The sequence below is a fragment of the Oryctolagus cuniculus genome, chromosome 12, assembly GCF_051225735.1.
Source record: "Oryctolagus cuniculus isolate XC-2025 breed Fujian yellow rabbit chromosome 12, ASM5122573v1, whole genome shotgun sequence".
Lineage (NCBI taxonomy): Eukaryota > Metazoa > Chordata > Mammalia > Lagomorpha > Leporidae > Oryctolagus > Oryctolagus cuniculus.
Window position 1 is genome coordinate 2,064,950 of NC_142878.1, and position 26,313 is coordinate 2,091,262.

At 51.6% G+C, this 26,313-nt stretch overlaps 1 protein-coding gene across 37 annotated transcripts in view; it reads right to left on the reverse strand.

Moving 5' to 3' along the window:
• The window catches only part of AKAP13 (A-kinase anchoring protein 13), a 311,707-nt gene that overhangs the window by 156,261 nt on the left and 129,133 nt on the right, over positions 1 to 26,313 (reverse strand). For 23 of the 37 annotated variants that reach the window (XR_016218636.1, XR_016218637.1, XM_089311068.1 and 20 more), the window contains 2 exons: positions 10,801 to 10,999; positions 2,278 to 5,257 (listed from right to left, as the gene is read on the reverse strand). Coding sequence is in view for 34 of the 37 variants with exons in the window: in XM_089311068.1 (XP_089167194.1) it covers positions 2,278 to 5,257; positions 10,801 to 10,999 (3,179 nt within the window). In the remaining 3 variants the exon portion in view is untranslated. Of the gene's footprint in view, positions 1 to 1,344; positions 1,710 to 2,277; positions 5,258 to 10,800; positions 11,000 to 21,845; positions 21,959 to 26,313 lie in introns of those variants that run through there. The other 14 variants (XM_089311082.1, XM_089311080.1, XM_089311077.1 and 11 more) reach the window with 4 other exon arrangements.

The window sequence follows — 26,313 nt, forward strand, 5'->3', positions numbered from 1 at the left end:
AGGACATGTGGCAAGCACAAAAGTCTAGTTTAGATTTAGCAGAGTTATACTTCTATAAATGAACATTTATAAATCTCACTTCTCCCTTCATTGCCCTAATTATACAATCTTACCAGCAATCTTACAATGGGCAAACAAGTTTTTCCTTGCCCAGAGAAACAAAATCTGGGTTAGATTTCATAAAATGTAATTAAAGGTTAAAGACTGACTGAGCAATCCTCTTAGACGCATCCCTGGATGAGAAGACTGTCACGTGAGTCAGGGTAACCTGTGGGCAGGAGAGCTGTTGCTGATTTTCATTCTCACTCATCTGGGGATGTGATTTTAGGTACAACCTTAGTTTCCTACACCTATCACCTGAAAACATCCATTTGGGCACCTCGGCTGCCCTGGCTGGGGTCCCTCAGGCGCCACCAAGGCCTACATAGTGACCAATGCTGTGGCTGCGTGAAGGGCCACACCTCGTTCCTTCTAACCAGCTGTGTCTCCTGGCTCAGCAGACAGCATTAAATTAAACACAACTGGAGCCTCAACTCGGCAGGAGACACCCTGGGCTCTGAGGTCACCGTCAGGTGCTTCTTCTCCAAGGCAATGTGACCAGGGCCTTCCCCGAGCCGGCTACTTTCTGAAGCAAGTACCGATGTCATCACTCCGACGAATCCTTTCTAGAATGGGAGACCGTGAGCACAGAGCCTGCCATGACTCCTCCAGACCACAGAACAAGTACCTCGCCTACACCACACGCACCGCTCAAACTACCCCTTCAAAACTGACACATCGCTCCTCGCCATCTTCACTATCTCTGTGCATTTTAACTCCAAGTCTGACATTCCTCCTGGGTCTAACCTGTCTTCCACAGGAACTATAGACCCAAACCCCATAGAGCTCACGCTTGCCTGGCGTAGAGCCAGAAAGAGAAACCGTCCAAGCCCGAGAGGCCAGGGACACAGCACAGAACAAAAAGAACACAGCGGGCATCAGCTTACAGCCACTCCCATTCTCCTAAATGCCAACCTGCCAGGGCCCCCAAAATAGACTTCCTGTGGTGCGCGACCCGAGGCAGCAGCCAGCAAATCTCTACCATTCACCATCCAGAGCGTCAACAGAAGTGAAAACCTGAACTCACCGAGGGGGGAGGCCGCAGCCAGCCGCAAGGCCTTCCCGGGGGGCCAGGGCCATGCTCAAACTGCTCTACTTCCCAGGCAACTTCTTTTTTCATTCTGTTTAGTTCGTTTCTCTCCACCCCCACACTCTTAACATGTACTACGCTTAAGAGGACTGTCAAAAGTGGAAAAGAATGGCAGAAACATTCAAACAATCAAGACAAGGCAGACTGCTTCTTACCTACAGGAGCCTTGGGGCGAGCACAGGGAAGTCCTCGTGCCCAGCTGGTAACAGGCGGTGGCATGAAGGTGCGTATCCTCACTGACCTCTAAGTGCTTTCGGGAGTCAAGACCAAACCCTGGGCAAGCTCTCCCGCGACAGCGCAGCTCCCCTTGCTCTCGCCACACATGGTTACCCACAGGAGGACCAGGCTGCCGCACGCAGGCTGCTCGGTGCAGCTGCTTCTCTGAGATAAGCAGACACAAGGTCTGCCGGCGACAGCAGCTCGGCAGACGAAGCTCGGGCGGAAATCCTGCATCCTACCCGGTGCGTGCAGGGCCCTGAATTCCGGGACTGCTGCCCCAAGCAACAGGCAGTGGAACTGCTCCTCTGGCAGGAAAGGGAAGGAACGTCCCTCCCCCACTCCCAAGCAAAACCAATGACCTAACACCACCATTTTGGAGGCCAGGCCCTTAGCCTGGAATGCTACCAACAGCTGCTCCTGCCCCCACCCTGACTAAGCGCTACTCAGAACGCAGAGGGTGACGGGTGTGAGGGGGTTCAGGCTTGCACAGAAAACATCTCTTCAGCACTGTTTTCTGGGGCTCCAGAAAAAGGACTCAGCCATGGTCATCGGAACGTGGACAACTCCTGCACCGCCTCAGAGCACCTGTGACCAGCCGTGTGGGAAGTGGCAGCTGCTTCAGTGTAGCAGGCAGAGAGCTCACAGGCAATCCAGTCACGTGCCCATGGAGTCTACACCACAGGAAGCAAAATCTGTTCTGCCCTGAGACCACAGTCTCTCCTGAGGGTGGGGCCTCGCAAGCTGGCCAGTACGCAACACGGACAAGGCTCCAACGACAAGCACACACAGCTGCAGCGTCAACAGCGTTCTCACAGACCCACAGGGAGTCTGCGTCTCCAAATGGTGCCTGTGCATTCCGCCCTGCTTACCTGTTGTTGGGGCGGGCAGACTCCTCTTCTCTGATGCCTCCTGTCCAGCTGCTTGCAGAGCACTGCCTGTCTGCGAGGGCCCCCTGGGTGGGAGAGCGTGCCCCCTCTCTGGGGGAGCACCCTCCGGCCACTCAGGACGGCACAGCTGCCCCTCGGGAGCCGGTGCTGCTGAGGCCCGGACGCGTTCCAGGACAGCCTCCACGATGCGGGTGGCGGCCTCCTCGATGGAGTCGGCTCCCCGAGCCAGAGGCCCCCCTTGGGCAGAGGCCCCGCGAGGTGGAGAGGGAGCACCCCTGTCCCTGCCTGGCGCTGAGGCTCTCCTGCGTTCTTTCATGCCAGTGGGGGCCTCGTCCTCCTGGGCCACAAGCGCTGGCTCTGTGGGGGGCCCCTGGGGAATAAGCAGCTGGGCATCGTCGTCCACTGGCTCCTCCCTGGAGTCGCCCGTGGTACAGCTGTGGTCTGCTCCCTCCAGGCGCCCTTTCTGCCCATCGGGAGGTAGCATCTCTGGCGCTGCAGCTGCCGGCAGGTCTGTGGGAACTGTGTCCGGTAAAGGTCCCGGCAAACCCTGGCTCGCATTCTTCTCCAGCCTCAGCAGGACTCTGGGGAGCGGGATGTCCAGGGGGTCGTCAGATAAATCCTTGCTTGTGGGCCTGGCAGGGCCTTGTGCAGCATCCACCCTCTCCTCTCCACTCACCTCGCAGGCACCAGCTCTGTCCTGGGGTGGAGGGGTCTTCGCTTCAACTCCCGGAGCCAAAGGCAGACTGTGCAGAGCCTGAGAGCCCTCTGAGCACAGGCCAGGCAGCAGGGTGGAGCTGTTCTGCTCCACAGTCAAGGCTTCCACAGCCAGATTTGCTCCTGGTGACACCAGACTCCCTGCAGCCAGACCTTCACCCGGCTGTGGGGCCACTTCCTTGTCATGCTTGGTGTCCGTCTTCAGACAGGCAGAGGGTGTGCCCAGCGAATGGCAGTCCTGAAGCGCCTTGTCCTGGGCGCAGGCAGCCGAGCTGGGTTGTTTACAGAGTCCTTGAGTCTCGAGTCCAGGAGGCAGCACCCTCTGCTCGCCCTGCAATGCTCCTGAAGACAGTGTGTCTTCCTTGATGGAGGAACAAGTCCCTGTCTTACCCCTGTCGTCCTGTCGCTGAGCTACAGGGCTTTCTGGAACCACCAGAATTTTTTCTTCTTCAGTCAAAGTTGAACCAGGAGCCATTGTGGGCTTACTCACACTCTGCAGGGCAGATTCCGTGTCCCCCTGGACATTCCGAGCTTCAGGGTTTGCGGAGGAGCCAGGGCCCTCGTGCTCCCCACCAAGTCCTGTGGGACTGGTATTCCCCATGCCAGGCTGCAGCTGGGAGGCAGGGGAGGACGTGGGCAGTCCAGTTGCCAGGTCTTCTTGGCCCGTCTTAACAGGACCACTTGGCTCTCCGTCCTGACCCTCTCCACCATCTGTAGCTGTATGTGGCGGAGGAGTTGCTGTTCCCTTTTCTTTCTGGGAGGAGACAGGGGAAAGTGCGTCATCTTTGGTTACTGATTCACTGCCGGGACCGCCTGCCAGAGAGACAGCGCTGCCTGATGTCAGCGCCCGGTCTGGCGCCATTTCTTTCTCAGTTTTGGGCACAACTTCACGTGGAGGGGAAACATCCACACACAGATTTACTGCAGGTGTATCTCGTTTTAAATCCTTTCTCTGGCCCATTTTATCCGAAATGCCAAGAGGACAGGTATCCCCGCGTTCCTGGGACTCCCCACCAGGGTCAGAGGTGACGGCTGTAGCCTGCGGATCTTCACAACCAACGGCAGAGGAAGCATCTAGTGCGCTGGGCTGCCCTGCTGGGGTGCTTTGGGGCTGACTCACTCTGCCACCGCAGTGCTGTGCACCAGACTCGCCACTAGAGGGCACTGCACCCTGCAGACACAGAGGGTCAGCGTCCTGCGGATCACTTCCCGCTGAGGAATTTGCTTCTGACTGCTGGTCTCCCAGAGCACCTTCTTCTAGCCCAGGAGCGGTTATATCCGAGCATGACACTGCCGTACCTATGTCTGCTAAGGCCGAGGCAGGTTCCAATCCACCTGACATCCTGTCTTTCGCAGCACCTGCGGTGACCAGAGAGCTGGTATCTACTGGAACATCAGCATTCTGTTCAGCACTTCCTGAAGTTTCAGTGTCTGCTGCCTTCTCAACGGAGCTTTCTCCACCACTCACAGCAAGTGCAGCAGTCGCCAGCGCGTCCCCTGCCCGGGCAGCGGAGGCAGAGACACCGTTCGGAACAGCAGCTCTGCCCCCGGGCTTGCCTGTGACCTGCGCATCAGACGCCCCAGCTGTGCTGACCTCAGAGTTCCCGGATCTCTCCGCTGGACGCTTCCCTCCTCGAAGCACCTTCTGCCTGGGGGCGGCGGGGCGCTCCAGGTCTCCTTCTGCCCCCGCAGTCGCTAGGGCACAGACTTCTGTGGCTACATCACCTGCCAGCTCCCCTGCAGGACACCAGGCTGTGCCTGGCTCCACGACCACGTCTCCTTGGGGCACGCTATCTCCGCTGGCCATTCCAGAACGTGTTCTTCCAGTTTCTTCATGTCTGTCTCCACAGGATGCCAAGTCCTCTGAGCCCCCCACTCCGCAGCCAGGCTCACTCTGAAGGCGGCCCTCCTGCCCAGACACCACTCCAGAATCCCCAGTGTGTGCAGGCTCCACCTCTTCCCCTTTTCCTTCCAAGCCTGGCTTCTTCATAGAGGAATGGTCTCTGTTCTCTCCCTCAACCAGGCTCTGCGGCGCGTGGCTACAGTCCCTCTGCCCAGCAGGGCCTCCTGGGCAGCATGCAGCACTCGGGGTCTCTCCAGGGGGAGGAGGAAGCTGCTGGCTGCCCGAGGGCTCTCGTGCACAAGGAAGAATGCAGCCATCCGTCTCCTGCGCCCTGGATGGACGGCAAGGATCCTGTGCGGTCACCGTTAAGGGCATGAGATTGTCCATTTGCTTGAGGTTTGTTTTCTAGGAGGAAATGAAACATACTTTAAAGAACTTCCATGGGAAGAGATGCTCAATATCTATAAGCAAAACCCTACTGGACTGAAGCGCACCAACACTCTAGTCCTTCTAACACATAACAAATCCATCTGAAGAGACACAAGTGAATTTTCTCCTATTCCTGACATCTTTTGGTCCTGTCTGCATATCCACTGGGATATGGAAAACGGCATGGAATCCACATACAAAATGACAGTTTTCTACAGTTTAAAGTTGTTCTAGAAAGTAGATGAGGTGGTATACCTGCGGTGCTGGGATCCCATATGGGCACCAGTTCAAGACCAGGCTGCTCAACTTCCAATCCAGCTCCCCACTACAGTGCCAGGGAAAAGCAGCAAAAGGTGGCCCAAGTGCTTGTGCCCCTGAACTCATGTGAGAGACCCAGATGAAGCACCTGGCTACTGGATTTGGCCTAGCCCAGTGCCAGGTGATGTGACAATTTGGGGAGTAAACCGCTGATGAAAGGTCTCTAACTAAATCAAAAAAAAAAAAAAAAAAAAAAGATATGAACACCGAGCCTCAAAATCCTTACTCTAAAATATCACAGTGGGTACCTGTCAAATGTGCCACTGGGAAGATATTTTTATGGGATCTTTGGAGGAGCAGAGCCAACTCCATCCCACCTTACATACTCAAGCAAAAACTACTCTTTTCAATCCCAAGACGCAGCCAGGTGCCTCCATGCCCTAATGCTTACTGAGGAGTCACACAGGGTCTTTAATTCCCCAGACATGCTCCTCCAATCCAACCTAACCATTTCAGTTACAGGTTTAGAGTTTCAGGAACAGTGGCACGGCAGAATAGCAGCTATTGTTTCACTCTGAAGAAAAACAAGTACTTATGTGAGAAGCAGAGAGACAGAGAGAGCTCCCATCCACCGATTCACTCCCCAAACAGCCGCAACGGGCAGGGCCAGACCCAAGAACCAGGAACACAAGCCAGGCCTCCCATGTGGGCAGTAGGAACCCAGTTACTTGAATCACCACCTGCTGTGTTCCCTGGGTCTGCACTGGCAGAAAGTTGTCGTCAGGAACCAGGCAGAAAGCTGCCATGAGATACGGGCATCACAGCCACCGGCCAAGTGTCCACTCCCTTCCTCTCACTTTCTGATAAACGCGGTCACACGACACCAACACTACCTAGCTTCTTAATTATCACTGCAAGGTGCTGAGTAAAGACTGTCTTGTTTCGCAGGGCAGGGAGGGCACTGAAATTTCAATGTATTTTTAAATGTAAACAGAACCAACAACAGAGTTACCAACCTGATGGACAATAATACTATGTTTTTACACAATTTTTACTTTTAATATCACTGTGCAATTGGAAAAAATGTTCAACAATACAATGTGAAAAAAAGAAAAAACCTACAGTTAATCCAAGGTTATAATTATGCAAGTATTTCATGTGTGTGCAGACAAGGTTTAGGAAGATGGAGAAAAGCATACAGGTGGATTTTTTAGTAAATTTACCTTCCTATCCAAATTTTAAGAAATCTTATAATAATACTTGCTCATCACAAACACTATTTTTAAAATACCTGGTTTGGGACCAGCATTGTGGCATAATAGGCCACAGCCTGCAATGCTGGCATCCCATATGGATGCCAGTTCAGGTCCCAGCTGCTCCACTTCTGATCCAGATCCCTGCTAATGTGCCTGGGGAAGCAGTGGAAGACGGCCCAAGGGCAGGGTGGGCCCTGCACCCACCCTGGAAGGAGTTTTATGCTCCTGGCTTTGGCCTGGCCCATCCCTGACTGTTGTGGCCATTTGGGGATTGAACCAGTGGATGGAAAATCTATCTCCCTGACCACACATCCCCTCCAACTCTGCCTTTCACGTAAATCTTAAAAACAAAAAACACCTGGTTTGCTGCCTACTCATTATCTGAGCTACCCAATAACCACAGACATTATCTGCTGTTCTCTGCCACTCATTTACTCACTCAGCAAACGTGCTGAGCACCAAGGCTCCGTCATCACACTGCCCGTGCACTGTGGAGGTTTCTGCACGAGTGTGAAGTGTGTCACACCCCCTGACACCTGCAGTTGGGAATGTAAGAAACACGCACTTCGACTAAAGGCTCCTCTGTGGTTCCTCTCCTCTGTTCTTCATTTTTTCCTGTCAGCCATTTCCATACTGGTTGTGCCTGCACCTGTGACCACTGCTCCCCCAGCAGCAAGAGTCCCAAGGGAAAATCTGACTTCCTGGAGTCCACTCGGGGGAAAGGACGTGACACTGGCCCTAGAATAAACACGCTGTGAAAGCAAGAGACCGGCACATCCTATAATCCTACGATGGTGATGCCCTCTGCCAAGGACGTCGCTGGCACTGAGATGACCTTAGATGACCTTAAAAGAAATTCCTGTCAAGCTATTTCTAAATCAAATCAGCTCTGTGATACACTGGGTGGAAAAGTCATCTACACGTAGCCACTGAGATGTTATGGGTAAGAGAGATGCAGGCAAAAGATGTTGCTATTATCCGTAATAATGCTACCAGGGTATCCATCATGTTTCTATGACTAGCAACAACTTAACCTTGAGGGCTTCAGTGGATTATAACATTTTTCGTTGTTTTTCAGTTATCATTTTGCCATACAACTCTCAATGCAGATACATCACATCGTTCACTAGACTGGCTGTGACGACTCCTGAGGAGTGGACTTGATGCTGGCTCTTAGTTTCATAAAATTAAAACAAACCAGGCATTTCCTTCCATGCCAGGACTCCAGCCGTTTCCTATTTCTGTTTCTGCAGTATGTCTGGATGAGAATCTCACGTCTTGAAAACCTGACCAAAACCAAGATAAATCTCTCCCCAGCGTCTGCTCATTTCTAAGTGATCATGCTGGACACGACCCGGTTCTTACACGAAGCATTCCCTGTATGCTTCATGACAGCCAGTTCGCTGCCCCCACACACCCTCCGGGTGTGCACATGCCCCACACACCCTCACAGTGTGCACATGCCCCCCCCCCCACACACAGTGTGCACATGCCCCCCACACACACACACCCCCTCACAGTGTGCACATGCCCCCCCACACACACCCTCAGTGTGCACATGCCCCCCCACACACCCTCACAGTGTGCACATGCCCCACACACACACACACCCCCTCACAGTGTGCACATGCCCCCCCCACACACACCCCCTCACAGTGTGCACATGCCCCACACACACACCCTCAGTGTGCACATGCCCCCCACACACACCCTCAGTGTGCACATGCCCCCCCACACACCCTCACAGTGTGCACATGCCCCACACACACACACACCCCCTCACAGTGTGCACATGCCCCCCCCACACACACCCCCTCACAGTGTGCACATGCCCCCCACACACACCCTCAGTGTGCACATGCCCCCCACACACACAGTGTGCACATGCCCCACACACACACCCTCAGTGTGCACATGCCTCACACACACATACCCCCTCACAGTGTGCACATGCCCCACACACACCCTCAATGTGCACATGCCTCACACACACACACACACACCCTCAGTGTGCACATGCCCCCCCACACACCCTCACAGTGTGCACATGCCCCACACACACACACACCCCCTCACAGTGTGCACATGCCCCCCCACACACACACCCCCTCACAGTGTGCACATGCCCCCCACACACACCCTCAGTGTGCACATGCCCCCCACACACACAGTGTGCACATGCCCCACACACACACCCTCAGTGTGCACATGCCTCACACACACATACCCCCTCACAGTGTGCACATGCCCCACACACACCCTCAATGTGCACATGCCTCACACACACACACACACACCCTCAGTGTGCACATGCCCCCCCACACACCCTCACGGTGTGCACATGCCCCACACACACACACACCCCCTCACAGTGTGCACATGCCCCCCCACACACACCCCCTCACAGTGTGCACATGCCCCCCACACACACCCTCAGTGTGCACATGCCCCCCACACACACCCTCAGTGTGCACATGCCCCCCCCACACCCTCACAGTGTGCACATGCCCCACACACACACACACCCCCTCACAGTGTGCACATGCCCCCCCACACACACACCCCCTCACAGTGTGCACATGCCCCCCCACACACACCCTCAGTGTGCACATGCCCCCCCACACACCCTCACAGTGTGCACATGCCCCACACACACACACACCCCCTCACAGTGTGCACATGCCCCCCCACACACACCCTCAGTGTGCACATGCCCCCCCACACACCCTCACAGTGTGCACATGCCCCACACACACACACACCCCCTCACAGTGTGCACATGCCCCACACACACACCCTCAGTGTGCACATGCCTCACACACACACACACACACACACCCTCAGTGTGCACATGCCCCCCACACACACACCCCCTCACAGTGTGCACATGCCCCCCACACACACCCTCAGTGTGCACATGCCCCCCACACACACAGTGTGCACATGCCCCACACACACACCCTCAGTGTGCACATGCCTCACACACACATACCCCCTCACAGTGTGCACATGCCCCACACACACCCTCAATGTGCACATGCCTCACACACACACACACACACCCTCAGTGTGCACATGCCCCCCCACACACCCTCACAGTGTGTACATGCCCCACACACACACACACCCCTCACAGTGTGCACATGCCCCCCCCCACACACACCCCCTCACAGTGTGCACATGCCCCACACACACACCCTCAGTGTGCACATGCCCCCCACACACACCCTCAATGTGCACATGCCTCACACACACACACACACACCCTCAGTGTGCACATGCCCCCCCACACACCCTCACAGTGTGTACATGCCCCACACACACACACACCCCTCACAGTGTGCACATGCCCCCCCACACACACACCCCCTCACAGTGTGCACATGCCCCACACACACACCCTCAGTGTGCACATGCCCCCCACACACACCCTCAGTGTGCACATGCCCCCCACACACACCCTCAGTGTGCACATGCCCCCCCACACACCCTCACAGTGTGCACATGCCCCACACACACACACACCCCCTCACAGTGTGCACATGCCCCCCCCACACACACCCCCTCACAGTGTGCACATGCCCCCCACACACACCCTCAGTGTGCACATGCCCCCCACACACACAGTGTGCACATGCCCCACACACACACCCTCAGTGTGCACATGCCTCACACACACACACCCCCTCACAGTGTGCACATGCCCCACACACACCCTCAGTGTGCACATGCCTCACACACACACACACACCCTCAGTGTGCACATGCCCCCCACACACACCCTCAGTGTGCACATGCCCCACACACACCCTCAGTGTGCACATGCCCCCCACACACACCCTCACAGTGTGCACATGCCCCCACACAGTGTGCACATGCCTCACACACACACACACCCTCAGTGTGCACATGCCTCACACACACACACACACATCCTCCCAGTGTGCACATGCCCCCCACACACCCTCCGAGTGTGCACATGTAAAGCGCAAACTTCTTCCTTACCATCAGTTGCTGCTGGATGCTCATGAGTTTGAAGATATGCCCAGCGCAGCTGTCTCCAGAAGAGGGGGGCTCCTGGCGGGACTCGGACTCGGAGGTCAGCGTGTAAACATCCAGCTCCCGGTGGTGCCTCACAGAGCAGTCTCCACAAGGGATCTCATAGGACAGACTGCTCCAGGGGTCGGGCTCTCCAGCATTCTCCCTGCAAACAAGAATCTCTGTGAGGTTAAGTGTGACCTGGCTCCTAGGCACAGGCTCACCCTCCTCGGCCTGTCAGAGTGTCACATGCGCACACAGACACCCTCAGAGTGTGCACACGTCCCCCCCCACACCCTCAAAGTGTGCACACGTCCCCCACACACACCCTCAGAGTGTGCACACGTCCCCCACACACACCCTCAGAGTGTGCACACGTCCCCCACACACACACCCTCAGAGTGTGCACACATCCCCCCCACACACCCTCAGAGTGTGCACACGTCCCCCACACACCCTCAGAGTGTGCACACGTCCCCCACACACACCCTCAGAGTGCGCACACGTCCCCCACACACACCCTCAGAGTGTGCACACGTCCCCCACACACACCCTCAGAGTGTGCACACGTCCCCCACACACACCCTCAGAGCGTCACAGCTCCAAGCTCACTGCTGGCGCTAGCGAGGAGCCATCACTGCATCCTCCGCCCCAGCAGTCACCGGCTGGCAACATGGAGGCCCAGGGTTCCTCCCTAAGGGCACTGCCTGGGTCCAGATAAGGAGAAGTCTGCCATCTGCAAGCAGCATCATGCTCACCGCCCAATAATGAGGAGGCGTAAGACGAAGTCTATCCCGGCTCTCCACAGAGCAAGACTTGCTAAGAGCTGCTCTTGTAAGTCTCACCGTATGCTGGCTGCAGGCCGGTACAGAGGCCCAGTCACCCCAAGCCACACAAGGGCACTCCAGCTTCTGTTCAACAGGAGGAGGAAACAGCCTCAAAGTTGTTGAACTCAACTACGTAGAGGAAAACTGCCACAACGCCATATAATACTATACTTGTCTATATAGATGCCAATTATTCTAAAGGAAGCACCAGGTTCCAAGAACTTTAAGTCAACTTTTTAAAACTTTTTTTTTATTTATTTGAAAGTCAGAGTTACACACAGAGAGAAGGGGAGAGGGAGAGGGAGAGGGAGAGGGAGAGGGAGAGGGAGAGGGAGAGGGGGAGAGAGAGAGAGAGAAAGAGAGAGAGGTCTTCCATCCGATGGTTCACTCCCCAACTGATTGCAACAACTGGAGCTGCATCAATCCGAAGCCAGGAGCTTCTTCCAGGTTTCCCACGTGGGTGCAGGGGCCCAAGGACTTGGGCCATCTTCCACTGCTTTCCAAGGCCATGGCAGAGAGCTGGATCATAAATGGAGCAGCCGGGTCTCGAACCAGTGCCTATACGGGATGCCGGCACTGCAGGCGGCAGCTTTACCTGCTCCTGCTACGCCACAGCTCTGGTCCCAATTTTAATTTAAAAAACAACTTTGCTCAAACTTCTCTTCATGACACAAAGGTACAGGCTATACTCCCGGGGGTCCTCCTTGCTAGTCTGGTACATGGGATACCTTGGACAACGTGTGCAGACCAAGTGGGGCAGGAGAAAAGCACAGCTACAGATCTCTAGAAACCCCAGCCCCTCACAGCCCCGGCGGGGGCTGTTGACAAGCAGTGCTCCTGCGCTCCGTGCACGCAGACAGGAGAACACCCAGGGGCAGTCGGCAAGACCTCCGCCAGCGTCCGTCTCCCAGCCCAACGCTGGCGAAGGAAATGACGCTCCGCTGCGGACCGTGGCAGTGACGCCGAGCAGGCTCCGTTCCATGGCCATGGCAGCAGACAACCCAGGGGCTACTCAGCGAGCACAGTCCAGCAGAGCCCAAGGCACACTCTGACCAGAAAAAAGCGGATGTCAGGACTACCCAAAGCAGGTGACTGACGCTGTCTTCCACCACCAGGAGAGCCCTGAATTACACCTCAACTCCAGCACAAGCCCGGGGTGGGATTCTCTGAGCTCGGCAGGGCTGGCTGTGTGCCCTTCACTCATCTGCAGCCCCTCCGCAGACAAGGGCCATGTGTCTTCTGACCCACACGGCCACCACCTTCCCCTTCTGACATACCAGGGAGCCCCAGTGTTGCATAGAAGAGCGGGATCATCCTTCCATTTCCTCAAGCTTAAGAGGCAGGTGAGCTCCAGTACGACCCAAAGCAGTGGGAGCAGTAACAGCCTGAAGGACACTCAGAGCTAAGACAACAATCCAGTGTCAAATCAAGAACAAGAGAAAACAACGCCCCAGACGAGAATCAGCAGGTCTCTAGGGAAAAGCTAACAGAAACCATGCATGTGATCCTGGTGTTACTACCAGTATCAAGTTACTGACTTGGAGGAAGGCACTATTATGTAAGACGATGTCTTTGTTCTTAGGAAGTAAGTGCTGACATATAATTTCTGCAGTTGAGGCTCACGGAATTCAGTAAAATGTATACACACCCCAAAGCAAATGTTGACAATTGGTGAATCGGGGCCAGCACTGTGGTCCAGCAAATGCCAGTCTCCCAGGTCAACACCAGCTCAAGTCCACTGCTCTACTTCCGACCCGGCCCCCTGCTGATGAACCTGCTGGACTACAGGAGGATGGTCTAGTGCCTGGGGTGCGGCCACCGCATGGGAGACCTGGATGGAGGTCCAGGTTCCTAGCTTCAGCCTGGCCTGGCCACCGACCGTGTAGCAGACAGAGGATCTCAATCTCTCTCTCTCTCTGTCTACCTTAAAGTAAATAAATATTCAAAAAATAAACCACAGTTGAAGAGTAATGAAGGTTATATATTCATTATACTATTATTAAATCTCTTCTGAGTTCCAAATTTTGTAAAATAAAAAGCTAAATATAAAAATTTTTTTAAAGGGAAGAGGAAACAACATTTTTTTAGGATTTATTTATTTATTTGAGAGTCAGAGTTAGAGAGAGAGGGAGAAACAGAGGGAGGTGGAGAGGGACAGGAAGAAAGAAATCTCCCATCTGCTGGTTCACTCCCCAGACGCCCACACAGCCCAGTGCTGAGCCAGGTCACAGCCAGGAGCCAGGAACTCCATCAGGTCTCCCATGTAGGCAGGGGTTCAAACACTTGGGCTATCCTTTGCTGCTTTTCCCAGGCCATTAGCAGGGTCCTGGATCAGAACTGGAGTGGCTGGGACATGAACTGGCACCCATGTGGATGTCGGTGTCACAGGCTACAACACTGACCCGGGGACAACTCTTTCTTCTTCTACTGATTCCTCTTTATGTACAGAAGCAAAAAAACAAGTAGGATTTGGGTATTTACTAAGATACAGAGGCCCTAAAAGTGCACTTTGAGGTACAATCGTTGTAGCAATTCTTCACAGCAGTACTGCTGTGTCACAGATGAGCAAACCAGGACTACGAAACAGCAACTCATCAGCTTGAGGGTGAACACAGGCTCAAATCAAAGCTGATTAATTAACAAGATGTGAAAACCTGGGCCAGACCCTTAACCTCTTTTTTGAGTATGGTCTATAAAAAAAATTCAACAGTCCCTTTACAAAACTGCCGTGGCAATCAATGGGGCGAGGGCACAAGTCACGTAACTATCACATGGCACACGGCAGGTACTGGCACAGGTAACTAACTCGCCAGCACTGCAGGTCCGACTCTGGAAACAGGCTGCACAGCCTGGGGAGTGTGTGCTCTCCCACCACCCAGCGCTGCAGTGCTTCAGGTGGGAGGGGCGGTCCCTGGTGGTCCCTGCGAGAACACCTCCCAGGGGAGCGCAGCAGAGAGCATTCAGGTGCACCTCAAGGAGAACCCTCTCTATGAGGCAAAGCAACGCCCACTCCAGGTGGCACATTTTGTGACATTTTTTGAGAAAATGTTCCAAGTCCAGCATTTGCTGCTACATGGATGAGACCTGGATGAAAATCTAAGACACACTGCTTAGCCCCAATTTCCACTGCTTAGCTGTTCTCAAAGTAAGCACATTCCACTCCGTGAAAGCCAGGACCCGTATTAACTCTGAAATGCGGAGACTGGCATTCCCACGTAGTTCACAAAACTCATGCCCACCAGCATCTACCTTATCCTAAGGGGCAAAAGAATATTCATCACCCCAACTCCCAACAATTCTCCAATTGTGTTGAGTTCTATCTTCCCCGGAGGCTAAATCGCAGAGTGGGAGGATGAGAAAAGCACTGGCGTCAGGTCCGAGTAGATCTCACGCACAGCACGGACTGACCTGAGCCACACCACCCAGCTCCTACCTGCCAGGGCTTCGTCCATCTGTTAAATATGCAGGAAAAGGGGGCTGGCGCTGTGGCGCAGCAGGTTAGCACCCTGTCCTGAAGCGCCAGCATCCCAATATGGGCAATGGTTCTAGTCCCAGATGCTCCACTTCCGGTCCAGCTCTCTGCTATGGCCTGGGATAGCAGTAGAGGATGGCCCAGGTCCTTGGGCCCCTGCACCCACATGGGAGACCTGGAAGAAGCTCCTGGCTTCTGATCAGTGCAGCTCTGGCTGTTGTGGCCAATTAGGGAATAAACAGGTAGATTGAAGACCTCTTTCTGTCTCTACCTCACTCTGTAACTCTTTCTAATAAATAAAAATGAATCTTTTTTTAAAAAAAATAATGGAGGAATAAGATGTGTGTGTGTGTTTCAGATCTATGTGTGTATATGTGTGTGTGTATGTCTGTATATTATGTGTATATATATGTGTGTTCAATTATGTGTGTATATACCCGTAATATATCTATGCCTAGTAAATACTCATTAAATACTGGTTTCTATTTCCTTCTACAAACGAGGGGGTCCACGCCACACCCATTTCCTTTCACTGTTAATATTTATCATTTCACCATGCATCAGACATTGAACTATGGTGCTTTAATAATCATTTCATTCATTCTCTTAACTACCCTGTGAAGGAGAATGCTATCACTCTCATTTGTAGAGGAGAAAACTGAAGATAGGAGAAATAAGCAATTTGCTTGTAAATAATGGAATCAGAACTCAGCCAACATTCCAAACACCACACAAAACCACCGCCACTGCCTAGTGTGTACCAGAGAATGCAGACCAATGAAACAAACAAAATTCTGTTTAAAGATTTATTTATCAATTTGAATGGCTGAGTTAAAGAGAGAAAAAGAGAAGAGGTGGGGGGAGGAAGGAGGGAGAAAGGGAGGGGGAGTGGAGAGGGAGGGCGGGAGAGGGAGAGAGGGGGAGAGAGGGGGAAAGAGGAGGAGAGAGGGAGAGAAAGAGGGGAGGGGGAGAGAAGGGGAGAAGGGGAGAAGGGGAGAGGGGGAGGGAAAGAGGGATAAAGAGGGAGAGAGAGGGAGGGAGGGAGGGAGGGAGGGAGAGAGAGAGAGAAAGAAAATCTTCCAACCACTTGTTCACCCCACAGATGGTTGCAATAGCCAGGGCAGGGCCAGGATGAAACCAGGAACCAAGAACTCCACCCTGGTCTCCCGCGTGGGTGAGAGAACACTGTCTTCCCAGGCACATTCTCAGGAAGCTAGATCAGAAGTGAGATGCTGGCATTGCAGGCAGCAACTATAACGCTACAATGAGGAATGCTGACCCTACAAACAAAATCCTTTAAAGACACACATCTGGGGGCTTACTGTGCGATTTCCAGGCCGTGGTGCAGCAGAGCCCGGGGCAGACTGTGGCCACAGCTTCCACGATGCTCTTCCTCTCTTGCCTCCTGTTCTCCTGTGCAGCTTCTCCAGCTCCCTTACCCAAGGGTTCCAGGCCTTCTGGACCACCACCCGCCTCTAACACCCAACTGTGTGCCTTTTGGACCCAATGCCTTGCTTTCAAGATCTTGAAAAAGTGACTTTTCAAGTGCTACCACAGTATTAGTTATTTCTGCACCATCTAACACAGCAGCAGCCCCAGGAAAAGTGGACGTCAGAGTCAAAGTCAAGCCAGCTTCACCGGAGACTGACACCTGCAGGCTGACAGCCGTGACAAGTGGACTCCTCTGCTGAATCAGGTTTAAGCCACTGGCCCAATTCAAGAAATAACTGAAGAATTAATTTGCAGATGCAGAGTGAAGTCTTGTTTCCCCGCTTAAGCAATGCCTTAACCTTAACTGCACTCTGGACTTACCTGGAGAGCTCTTTAAAAAATCCCACGTATGGGACCAACGCTGTGGTACTGCAGCAGACTGAGCCACCACCTGCAGTGCCGGCATCCCATCTGGGCATGAGTTCCAGTCCTGGATGCTCTACTTCTGATCCAGCTCCCTGCTACGGTGTCTGGGGAAGCAGTGGAAGATGGCCCAAGTCCTTGAGCCCCTGCACCCGCGTGGGAGACCCAGAAGAAGCTCCTGACTGCTGGCTTTGGCCTGGCCCAGCCCCAGCTGTTGTAGCCATTTGGGGAGAGAACTAGCAAATGGAAGTCTTCTCCCTGTCTCTAACTTTATCAAATTTAAAAAAAAAAAAACCACAACCCTACGTCCAGCTCATACCTCACAGCAGTTAAAGGGCCAGTTCTCCATGTTTTAACGCTCCACGAAATCCAACCTCGATATCAGAATCCCCACTTGATTCTACCGCGTCACCAAGATCGCTGTGAAGGCCAACTACTGTGCCGTGTGGTTTGGAAAAGAGAAACTACTGCATCCTTTCACCCATCATACAATTCCTTGGAGTTACCCTGTGAATGGAACTTAGTGGAGACAAAAACCAGTACGGATCACTCTAGCATTCCTGAGTGTTAATATTCAAGAATCAGAAGTCACCTACTGCTCAGCATTAGTTGAATAGTTTACTCGGGACAAACAAAATATTTTACAAGACCTCAAAAGTAATTACAGAGGCCACAGAAGTGGGTAGAATGTGATACCATGAAAATATCAGACAACAAAACAAAATGGAGCAACAACTGCTAACTGTTTAAAAAGCTCTGTACAAAGCTCCCACAAGGAAAATCTGACAATAGGAGACCCCACTCATGAGGCAACAGGGGCCCGTGTGAACAGCATCAGGCTTGACGAAACTCCCAAAGGCGACTCCTCCTGCTGGCCTGGATCAGAGGACAGAGCCCGCACAGGGTCGGGGACTGTACAGAGTGGGCTCAGACGTATTCACCCCCAGACCCGCAGGCCTGTCGGCGGGAGCCTCACCAGAGGCGCAATCCCAGAGGGCACCTCGACAAACCAGAACAACTTCCTGTTGTCGCCCCCTCGCTCCCGGGAGACACGGGACACCTCGGGGACCGAAAGTGGATGGATAAGGGTTTCCAGCCAGGTGGTCCAAGATGGATGATTCCCACGGGCAAGGCTCTCTCTGTCAGCACCTGTGTCCCACAGCAGTTGGCTGCCTGACCACTCACTGTCCCCTGAACACCCAGAGCATGCAGCTGCTCCATAACAAAGGCTGTCTTGAAAGTAAAAACATGAACACCCCGGACCCCGATCAGTTCTCAACTGGGTGAGGAGAGGAAGTGCTAAATGCCACTTCACACTAACAAGAGCAAACAGAGCAGGAATAGCTTAAACTTCTTGGTGTGGGGTGGGGGGAGCCTTTTATTTTATGATTTTTATTTTTTTATGAAGACAACAAGTTTCTTATACATAGTCTTACGAACATAATGGCATTTTAAAACATCAAGAGTTTCTTTAGCTAATACAGCAAAAACACAAGACAAAAATCAAATGCCAATTAAACCTAATCATGATAGAAAGAAAGGAACACCATCCAATTCTCCTGGTCTCATTGCTAAAAATCATTCAAAACTAAATAGGAAGATTTAGGGGCTAAGTAGGAAGTGACAGTGAACACTAAAATCACCTGAGAAGCAGGCTTCCAACTGGGACAATTTCACAGTCCTACAAGTCAGCCAGATCCACAACTTCAATCACAATGAAGTCATCACCCCCCCCCCTTTTTTTTTTTTGGACAGGCAGAGTGGACAGTGAGAGAGAGACAGAGAGAAAGGTCTTCCTTTTCCATTGGTTCACCCCCGAAGTGGCCAGCCGGCACGCTGCGCTGATCCGAAGGCAGGAGCCAGGTGCTCCTCCTGGTCTCCCATGGGGTGCAGGGCCCAAGCACTTGGGCCATCCTCCACTGCCCTCCCTGGCCACAGCAGAGAGCTGGCCTGGAAGAGGAGCAACCGGGACAGAATCCGGCACCTTGACCAGGACTAGAACCCGGGGTGCCAGTGACGCAGGTGGAGGATTAGCCTAGTGAGCTGTGGCGCCGGCCGAAGTCATCACCCTTTACCTAGCTTTCCAGTTCAGGAAAAATGAGAATAAACTCTGCTCGGTAGTCTAGGCAGCACCCCTGCCCAGGCATGAAGCCGTGTGACCGCCACTAAAACGCAGAAGCAGCTCCCGCACCTGACGCCCGGGAAGCTTCTGGTGACTTCCGTGCTCCCCACGCAGTGCACCGGCCTGACTCAGCACTTTCCGTAATTCATAACTGAAACGGAGCAATGGTATCTGGAAGCAGCTAGCAAAGTAAAGCAGGCCACAAAACAGAGAGAATATCATATTCAGGAACTAAATGTGACTCTTTCCAAGTCTCTCACCAACAACCTGCTGCTGTGACAAACCACCTCATGTTGATCTCTCCCTGAGAAAGCAAGACACACAGGCAGCACGCTGGGTCAGAGCAGAACTTCTCAAATGGCTTATCAGGACTAAGATGCTGCTTTTTGAACATTCCAGTACATCACAGAAGCAAAAACTCTAAAAACAACTTTCTAGAGGAATGAAATGTGGCCTCCATAGCCCCCGCAGACCACCAGCAGGCGAGAGAGAGCACAGCTCAGACTGGACGTGGTACGTGACGGACTCTGCACTCTACTGACTGAACAGTATTCCAGGTGCACCCCAAGTTCATTCCCAACTGGCCTTCATCGTGAAGTCAAATGCACCCAATACCCACCCCCACGGTGATGTCGAAGGAACCTGTGTCCAATGCGAAACACCAGGAGCAAGCCCAGGCCCTGAGGAAGACGACACGCTGCAAAGCAGCCCGTGTCCTTCGGAGCATGCTCACCAGAAACGCCCATTTCACCCTCCAGAACAGACCGAAGTTCTCCAAGAGAACAACAGTTCAGGTAAAGCAATCATGGTTTCAGGGGCCAATGGCCGAATGAGGGGGAAATACCAAATATTTCTACTCATTCCAAGCCCTCCACTTCTTCCAAAGTGCCCCCACGTAGCAATTCATGGGGACTAACTGGACGGAAGACAAGACAAGACAAGTGCTTCCTCAGAGGCCATCTTTAAATGGCACTAAGGCATTCTACTGAACACTCCTTTCTTAGGCAACAAAAGTGCTCTCAAGAAGCATGTGACCTCTGTTCAGTGCTACACAGACTGCACAGGTGGACAGAGGATTCTGACTTACTCAGCATGAAGTCTGAAACACAGACACAGTCTTGTGAAACAGAAGCGAGTAGCCTGCACATGAAACAATTACAGAACACTGTTCCGCGGCCTCTGAAAGCACAGCAGGTTCTAGTGAACACTCGCTGTGAGCAGGCACACAGGCCTGCTGCTGCCCCTCACGGCCTGTGGGAAGATCAAGCCACAGACCGACTGCCCTGTGCTGAAAATGCCCGCCACTGGAAGCCAGCCTGCTCGCCATCGTTCTTAAGTTCGTATTTCAGGATGGCCCCAAAAACACGATTCCAGAAAATTCAACAAATGTTCATGCATTATCTGCTATGAGTCCAGATACCAGAATATATTCATGAAGAAATAAGACAGCCATGGTCCACGCTAAAATGGAACTTCTGTTTTAGAGGGGCTTCATTCACCACTGATGGAGATGAGTGCTTTGACGACAACATGTGGCAGCACACATCCTGGGCTGGGACAGTGGTTTCTTCAGTCAGACAGTGAGGAAGCAAACACTCCCCGAGGAGGCGACACGGCCGCTGGCCTCAACTACGTGTGGAGTGAGTGGGACAGAAACCATCGGGCAAAGGCGAAACTCCGAGGTGGCAGTGAGCAGGCAGTGTCACTGCATAGGGAAACCAAGGGGAATGAGTGGGATGTGCTGGTGTGAGGGGCCAAGGTTGCAAAGGGCTCAGGTCTCACAGAGTTTTGCAAGGCCTCGCAGGAGCTAGGATTTAACTCTTAGCAGGGTAAGAAAACATTAGAAGGAGGAAGGCGAAAAAGAACGGGAGAAGGAAGCTTGGGGTTGGGGTCACAGGGTAACGAGTAAAGCTGCCATGTGCAGTGCCAGCATCCCACATGGGTACCGTTCGTGTCCTGGCTGCTCCACTTCCAATCCTGCTGCCTGATAATGTGCCTGGGAAAGCAGCGGAGGATGGTCCAAGTAATGGATTCTCTGCACCAATGTGGGAGACCTGAAAGAAGCTCCTGGCTTCAGCTCAGCCCAACCCCTGCTGCTGCAGCCATTTGGGAATGGAAGATCTTTCTCTCTCTGTAACTATGCCTGTCAAATAAATAAATAAACCTTAAAAAAAGGAAGCCTACAAAAGTTAACTACTTAGCCTGCTATCAGACAAATGTAGTCGACCTGTAACCTCACAAACTACCTGGAGTAGCTGTGATATTTATGAAGCTCATCTGGCAGACTGGGTTCTGCCATGAACTTTATAGGATCGCAGCAAGTTCTTCAACTGTAGTGTAACACAGATCAGAGGACATTCCTCTGAGACAGGGTTACAGCATCCAACCTGAGTCCCTGCGGCTGGCCCCAAACCCCAAAGTTTATGTAGGTGGTACAACAAAACTTAATTTCCCAGCATCCCACTTGATATTTCACCACTGAAAACCAATCTACCTCTGCCTTCCTGCCTAGCTTTGTATGGTGCAACTCATGACAAAATTCAGGCTTTGACACTAACACGCATTTGAAACCCAGTCAAATTAACTACAGAGAAAAACACTTTTCCGGTCCTAACACCACCAGTCATTCAGGGTAAGTCCACACGTGTTTCATGTTGACACAAAGAAAGAAAAAGCCAGAGACAAGCTCAAAGAATAAACAGTGATGATCAGTGTAGAAGCTGATACTCACACACACCTGTCCATGCACCAGGAATATTGCAGGCCCATCCTATTTCAATGCTCGCCTCAGACGAAAACTGAAGGACAGAGAAAGCAGTAAGTGGGCCCTCCTACGGCATGTTTGCTCTAAGTCTGCTCTGACGAGGAAGTGCGTGTGGCACCTGCTTCCTGCTTCAGGAAGCATTGCAACATTCCCATGAAACCGCATCACCAAAGCAGCACCAACTCCGAGCTCTGAGGCAGCCATGCAGCCAGCGACTATGACGCCGTGTGCCACGCTGAGAGCCCATGTTCAGCCTCAGCTCCCGCTCCTGACCTCAGTTTCCTGCCAACGTGCACCTGGGAGGCAGCAGTGACGGCTCAGGTCTCAGCTGCGCGAGGGGGAAAGTGTTCTTTCTCTTGTAAATAAAATTAATTAAATTGACAGAAATAAAAACCTCCCTGAGTCCTGTAAAACAGACCACAACCCCCCTGAAACGGAGCTGGAGAGGCTGAATGCCAGAGGGCGAGGGCAAAGGAACAGCGGACACCCAGCCCCAGCTCCTCGGGAGACTCACGCATCCATCCGTGCACAGACACGCCCTGGAGGCATCAGCACTAACGTGCCTCATTCTCTCCTCACTGGCTTCCTCGTTTGGGGTGGTGGTGCGGCACAGAAATGTCCCTCCGTCCTTAACAACGCATGTAAGGAGAGTGGAAAGGAAAGGGAAAAGGCACATGGGCCAAGTGACTCCTGTATATTGGGTATTTTGTTCTAAATTGTGCGCCTTAACATCATTAAAGACAAAGTTTGAGAAGGTAATGGTTAGAACATAAGCTGGAAAGGCAAACAGATTTGGTTTACTCTGTGTCATCTTGGTTACCCAAGCTCCCCTGCACACCTGTTTCCTCATACGCACTGTGGGAATGCTACCCTTGTTGTGAGGAGCAGAGAACATGCGTGTGTGGTGAACAGCTGACTATGTGGTACAGTGTGGGACCCTAGTAACCCTGAAGAACAGAAACGGAGGAGCCGGCAGGGGCTGGAAGGGAGGGGAGGGGAACACAAGCACTTGCTCGGGGTAACGGCAGGCAACAACCTCCACATCACCCATCACTACTTATTCCTCAAATTCCAAGAACAACATGGGGCTCAGTTTCCTGCTGTTTTAAAAGACAGTGTTGGGACCAGTGCTGTGGCATAGTGGGTAACGCCATAGCCTGCAGTGCCGGCATCCCACATGGGCGCTGCTTCAAGTCCTGGCTGCTCCATTTCCTACCCAGCTCCCTGCTACTGTTCCTGGGAAAGCAGTGGAAGATGGCCCAAGGCCTTGGGGCCCTGCACCCACGTGGGAGACCCAGAAGAAGCTCCAGGCTCCTGGCTTCGGATTGCTCTGGCCACTGAGGCCATTTGGGGAATGAACCGCGGATGGAAGACCTCTCTCTCCTTCTGCCTCCTCTGCCTCTCTGTTAACTCTGCCTTTCAAATAAGTAAATCAATCTAAAAAAAAACAAAAAAAAAACCAAAAAAAAAACAAAAAAAAAAAAAAACAGTAGTACTGTTCTAGGTAAGGCTGTCCAGGTTACAGTGAGTGAGAAACCATGTGGCAATGGACGTCAGATCACACACAGATCAAATCATTCCCAAGGAATTTCCCAGTTCTCCAAACAAAGGGACACGAAACGTTTTGAAGATTATTATAAACATGCTCTCGTTTAATCCTAAGTGGTCCACGAGGTACATATTATTTCTTCCCATTTTATTCTTCAGGGAGCTGAGGCCCTCAGACGTGGGACAATGACATGCACCCAAGCCCAGCTTTGCCAGGCACCAATGTCATCAGCCGACCAAGTGACTGCTCGGGTTGTCACAGCATCAATGAAGCTACACCACCACAAGACTATCACTGGTCACTGGAAAGCGTTTGTGGAGAAATGCAATCAAAAGGCAAGTTTATTTGGGAGTCATGTATAGTTTTTCCATAATACATATATTCCAGCAACTTTCTGAAGACCCTTGTATTAAACTAGTGAGTATGTTTTAACTATTTTTTAAAGATTTATTTATTTATTTGAAAGGCAGGGTTGCAGAGAGGCAGAGGCAGACAGAGAGAGGTCTTCCAACCACTGGTCCACTCCCTAGATGGCCGCCAATGACCAGGAGCTGCGCTGATCCAAAGCCAAGAGCCTGGAGCTTCTTACAGGTCTCTCACATGGGTGCAGAGGCCCAAGCACTTAGGCCATCTTCGACTGTTTTCCCAGGTCATCAGAAGATGAATGGATCAGAAGTAGAGTAGCCGGGTCTCAAACCGGTGCCCACATGGGATGCCAGCTCTGCAGGCAGAGGCTTCACTCACTACACCACAGTGCTGGCTCCTGTTTTAACTTTAACCTACAAAATTTAAAGTACAAACTTCATGTGCTCTGTATGCAAAAATTCTATCAATAGTTAAGGCATAAAGTACATATTTACTTTAAGAGTAAAATGATGCAAAGTTAGTGACTGAAAACTCTTAATGTTTTATGAAATGTTATAAGCAAAAACAAGAGTTTTCAAATGGTCACACAGAGCTCAACGCTTGACTATTAAGTCAACAGCTTGAAATACGAATATTAAGAGAGCACACAGGCCAGGTAACTTCTGTAAGCCAACATGTGCCTATAAAATTCTAAATGGAATGACACAGAACTATAGCTTCTTGATTACATTAAAACCCTAGTTTTGATCAACTTTGTTAACTAGCATTCAGAACCTAAAATACACACTGAGTAGAAAACTTTTTAAGAACTGCAGATACCTCATTCCATGTAAGCCATATCTCTCAAGGCAAAGTACTAGCTGTAAACTATCCACACCTTAGAAAAACATTAAAGCAGAATGTCAACAATGCTATTTCCTAAGTGTTTATAAGGAGAAAAAAACGCCCAAAACCACTACAACTATAATGTAAATATATGTGGAAAATGTGCAAGAAAAACATTAGGGATCTCCAATACATTTTGTTTTCATTAATCAAAATTCAAAACTATAAGATCACTTCAAGAACACAAAGCCTTCTAATTCTAAGTGTCTCTGGTCACTGCACGTTTAAACCACACCTGTCAAATGACTGTTATGCAACGCTAACCAATTTCAGCAGCTAAAGGACTTCTGTGATTCACTAAGCCAAGAATCCTAATATAAAATTTCTCCTAGAAAACATGTTACTGAAAAGCTTTCCTGAATTCTAATTTTCTACAGTCCAATTAGGATTCCTGACGTTCAGCACAAAGTATGCATGTATGCAAGCTGCTCAGTAACCCAGCGATGCACACCTTGTCCTGAAGCTGGCAAAGCTGAGAAATTACAGACTTCCAGGAGAGGGTCAGAGTTTGGAAACGAGCTATCACATCCCAGTAAATGTATAAAATTAGTTATGCTTTACATTATCTCACATTTATTATACCACACAACTGCATTCTATCATGGTGATACTCAGTTTTGGCCAACTATTGATTTTAGCCAAAATATTTATTTAACACGCCTACTTTTCTGCCCTTGCGTAAGGATCACTTCTATTTCGGCTACTAAAAAACAGACAAAATTTTCAAGTCATTATTTCTATTCACACATTTTTAAGGAAAACTCCAACACTGGCCAAATAAAAATATTGTGCAATGGTCTCTACGGAGTCGGATTTTTTTTTTTTTAAGAAATGGAAGGTGCCAACCAACCAACCCACCCTTACTTTTCTCCTACCTGCATATTAAGCCCCATATGCATTGGGTCAATGTTGTCTCTCACTTAAGGCTACAGTGAAGTCAGCAACAAGTTGTTTCAAAAGCACATGCTGTTGCCATAGAGATCACATTACCACAGACCAGGCTGTGTCACTTTGTAACTATGGAGAAAAACTGCAGAAAAACTCTGCAGCATAAACATTACCTGGCCACCTCCACAGGTGCTGCAGAAAGGGACACAGGACACTGGGAATAGTTCTGTGACTGCAACACAGACATTTCCCAATACCTCCTGCCCTCCCAGGAAGAATACAGCCTGTAGCAGCCTGGCTCAGTCTCCTGTTCCAATCCTCCCTAGCTGTGGCCTTCCCTCCACATCGGGGGGGACATGCCCATCCATGAGGGTCAGAGGACACTATATGAGAATCTTTGCAAAACGCTAGTACAACACATACGACGAATGGAGACTAGTGCCCCTGTTTCCCACATAGAGCGATTAGCCTTAGGAAGTTTACTATACAATATCCAGCAAGGCACCAGGTTACAATCTTGAAATTACTAGTTGAAGGGCTTAAAAAGTTACAAAACAGGGGCCAGCACTGTGGCACAGCGGGTTAATGCCCTGGCCTGAAGTGTCGGCATCCCAGTATGGGCGCCAGTTCGAGATCCAGCTGTTCTACTTCCCATCCAGCTCTCTGCTGTGGCCTGGGAAAGCGGCAGAAGATGGCCCAAGTCCTTAGGCCCCTGCACCCACATGGGAGACCCGAAAGAAGTTCCTAGCTCCT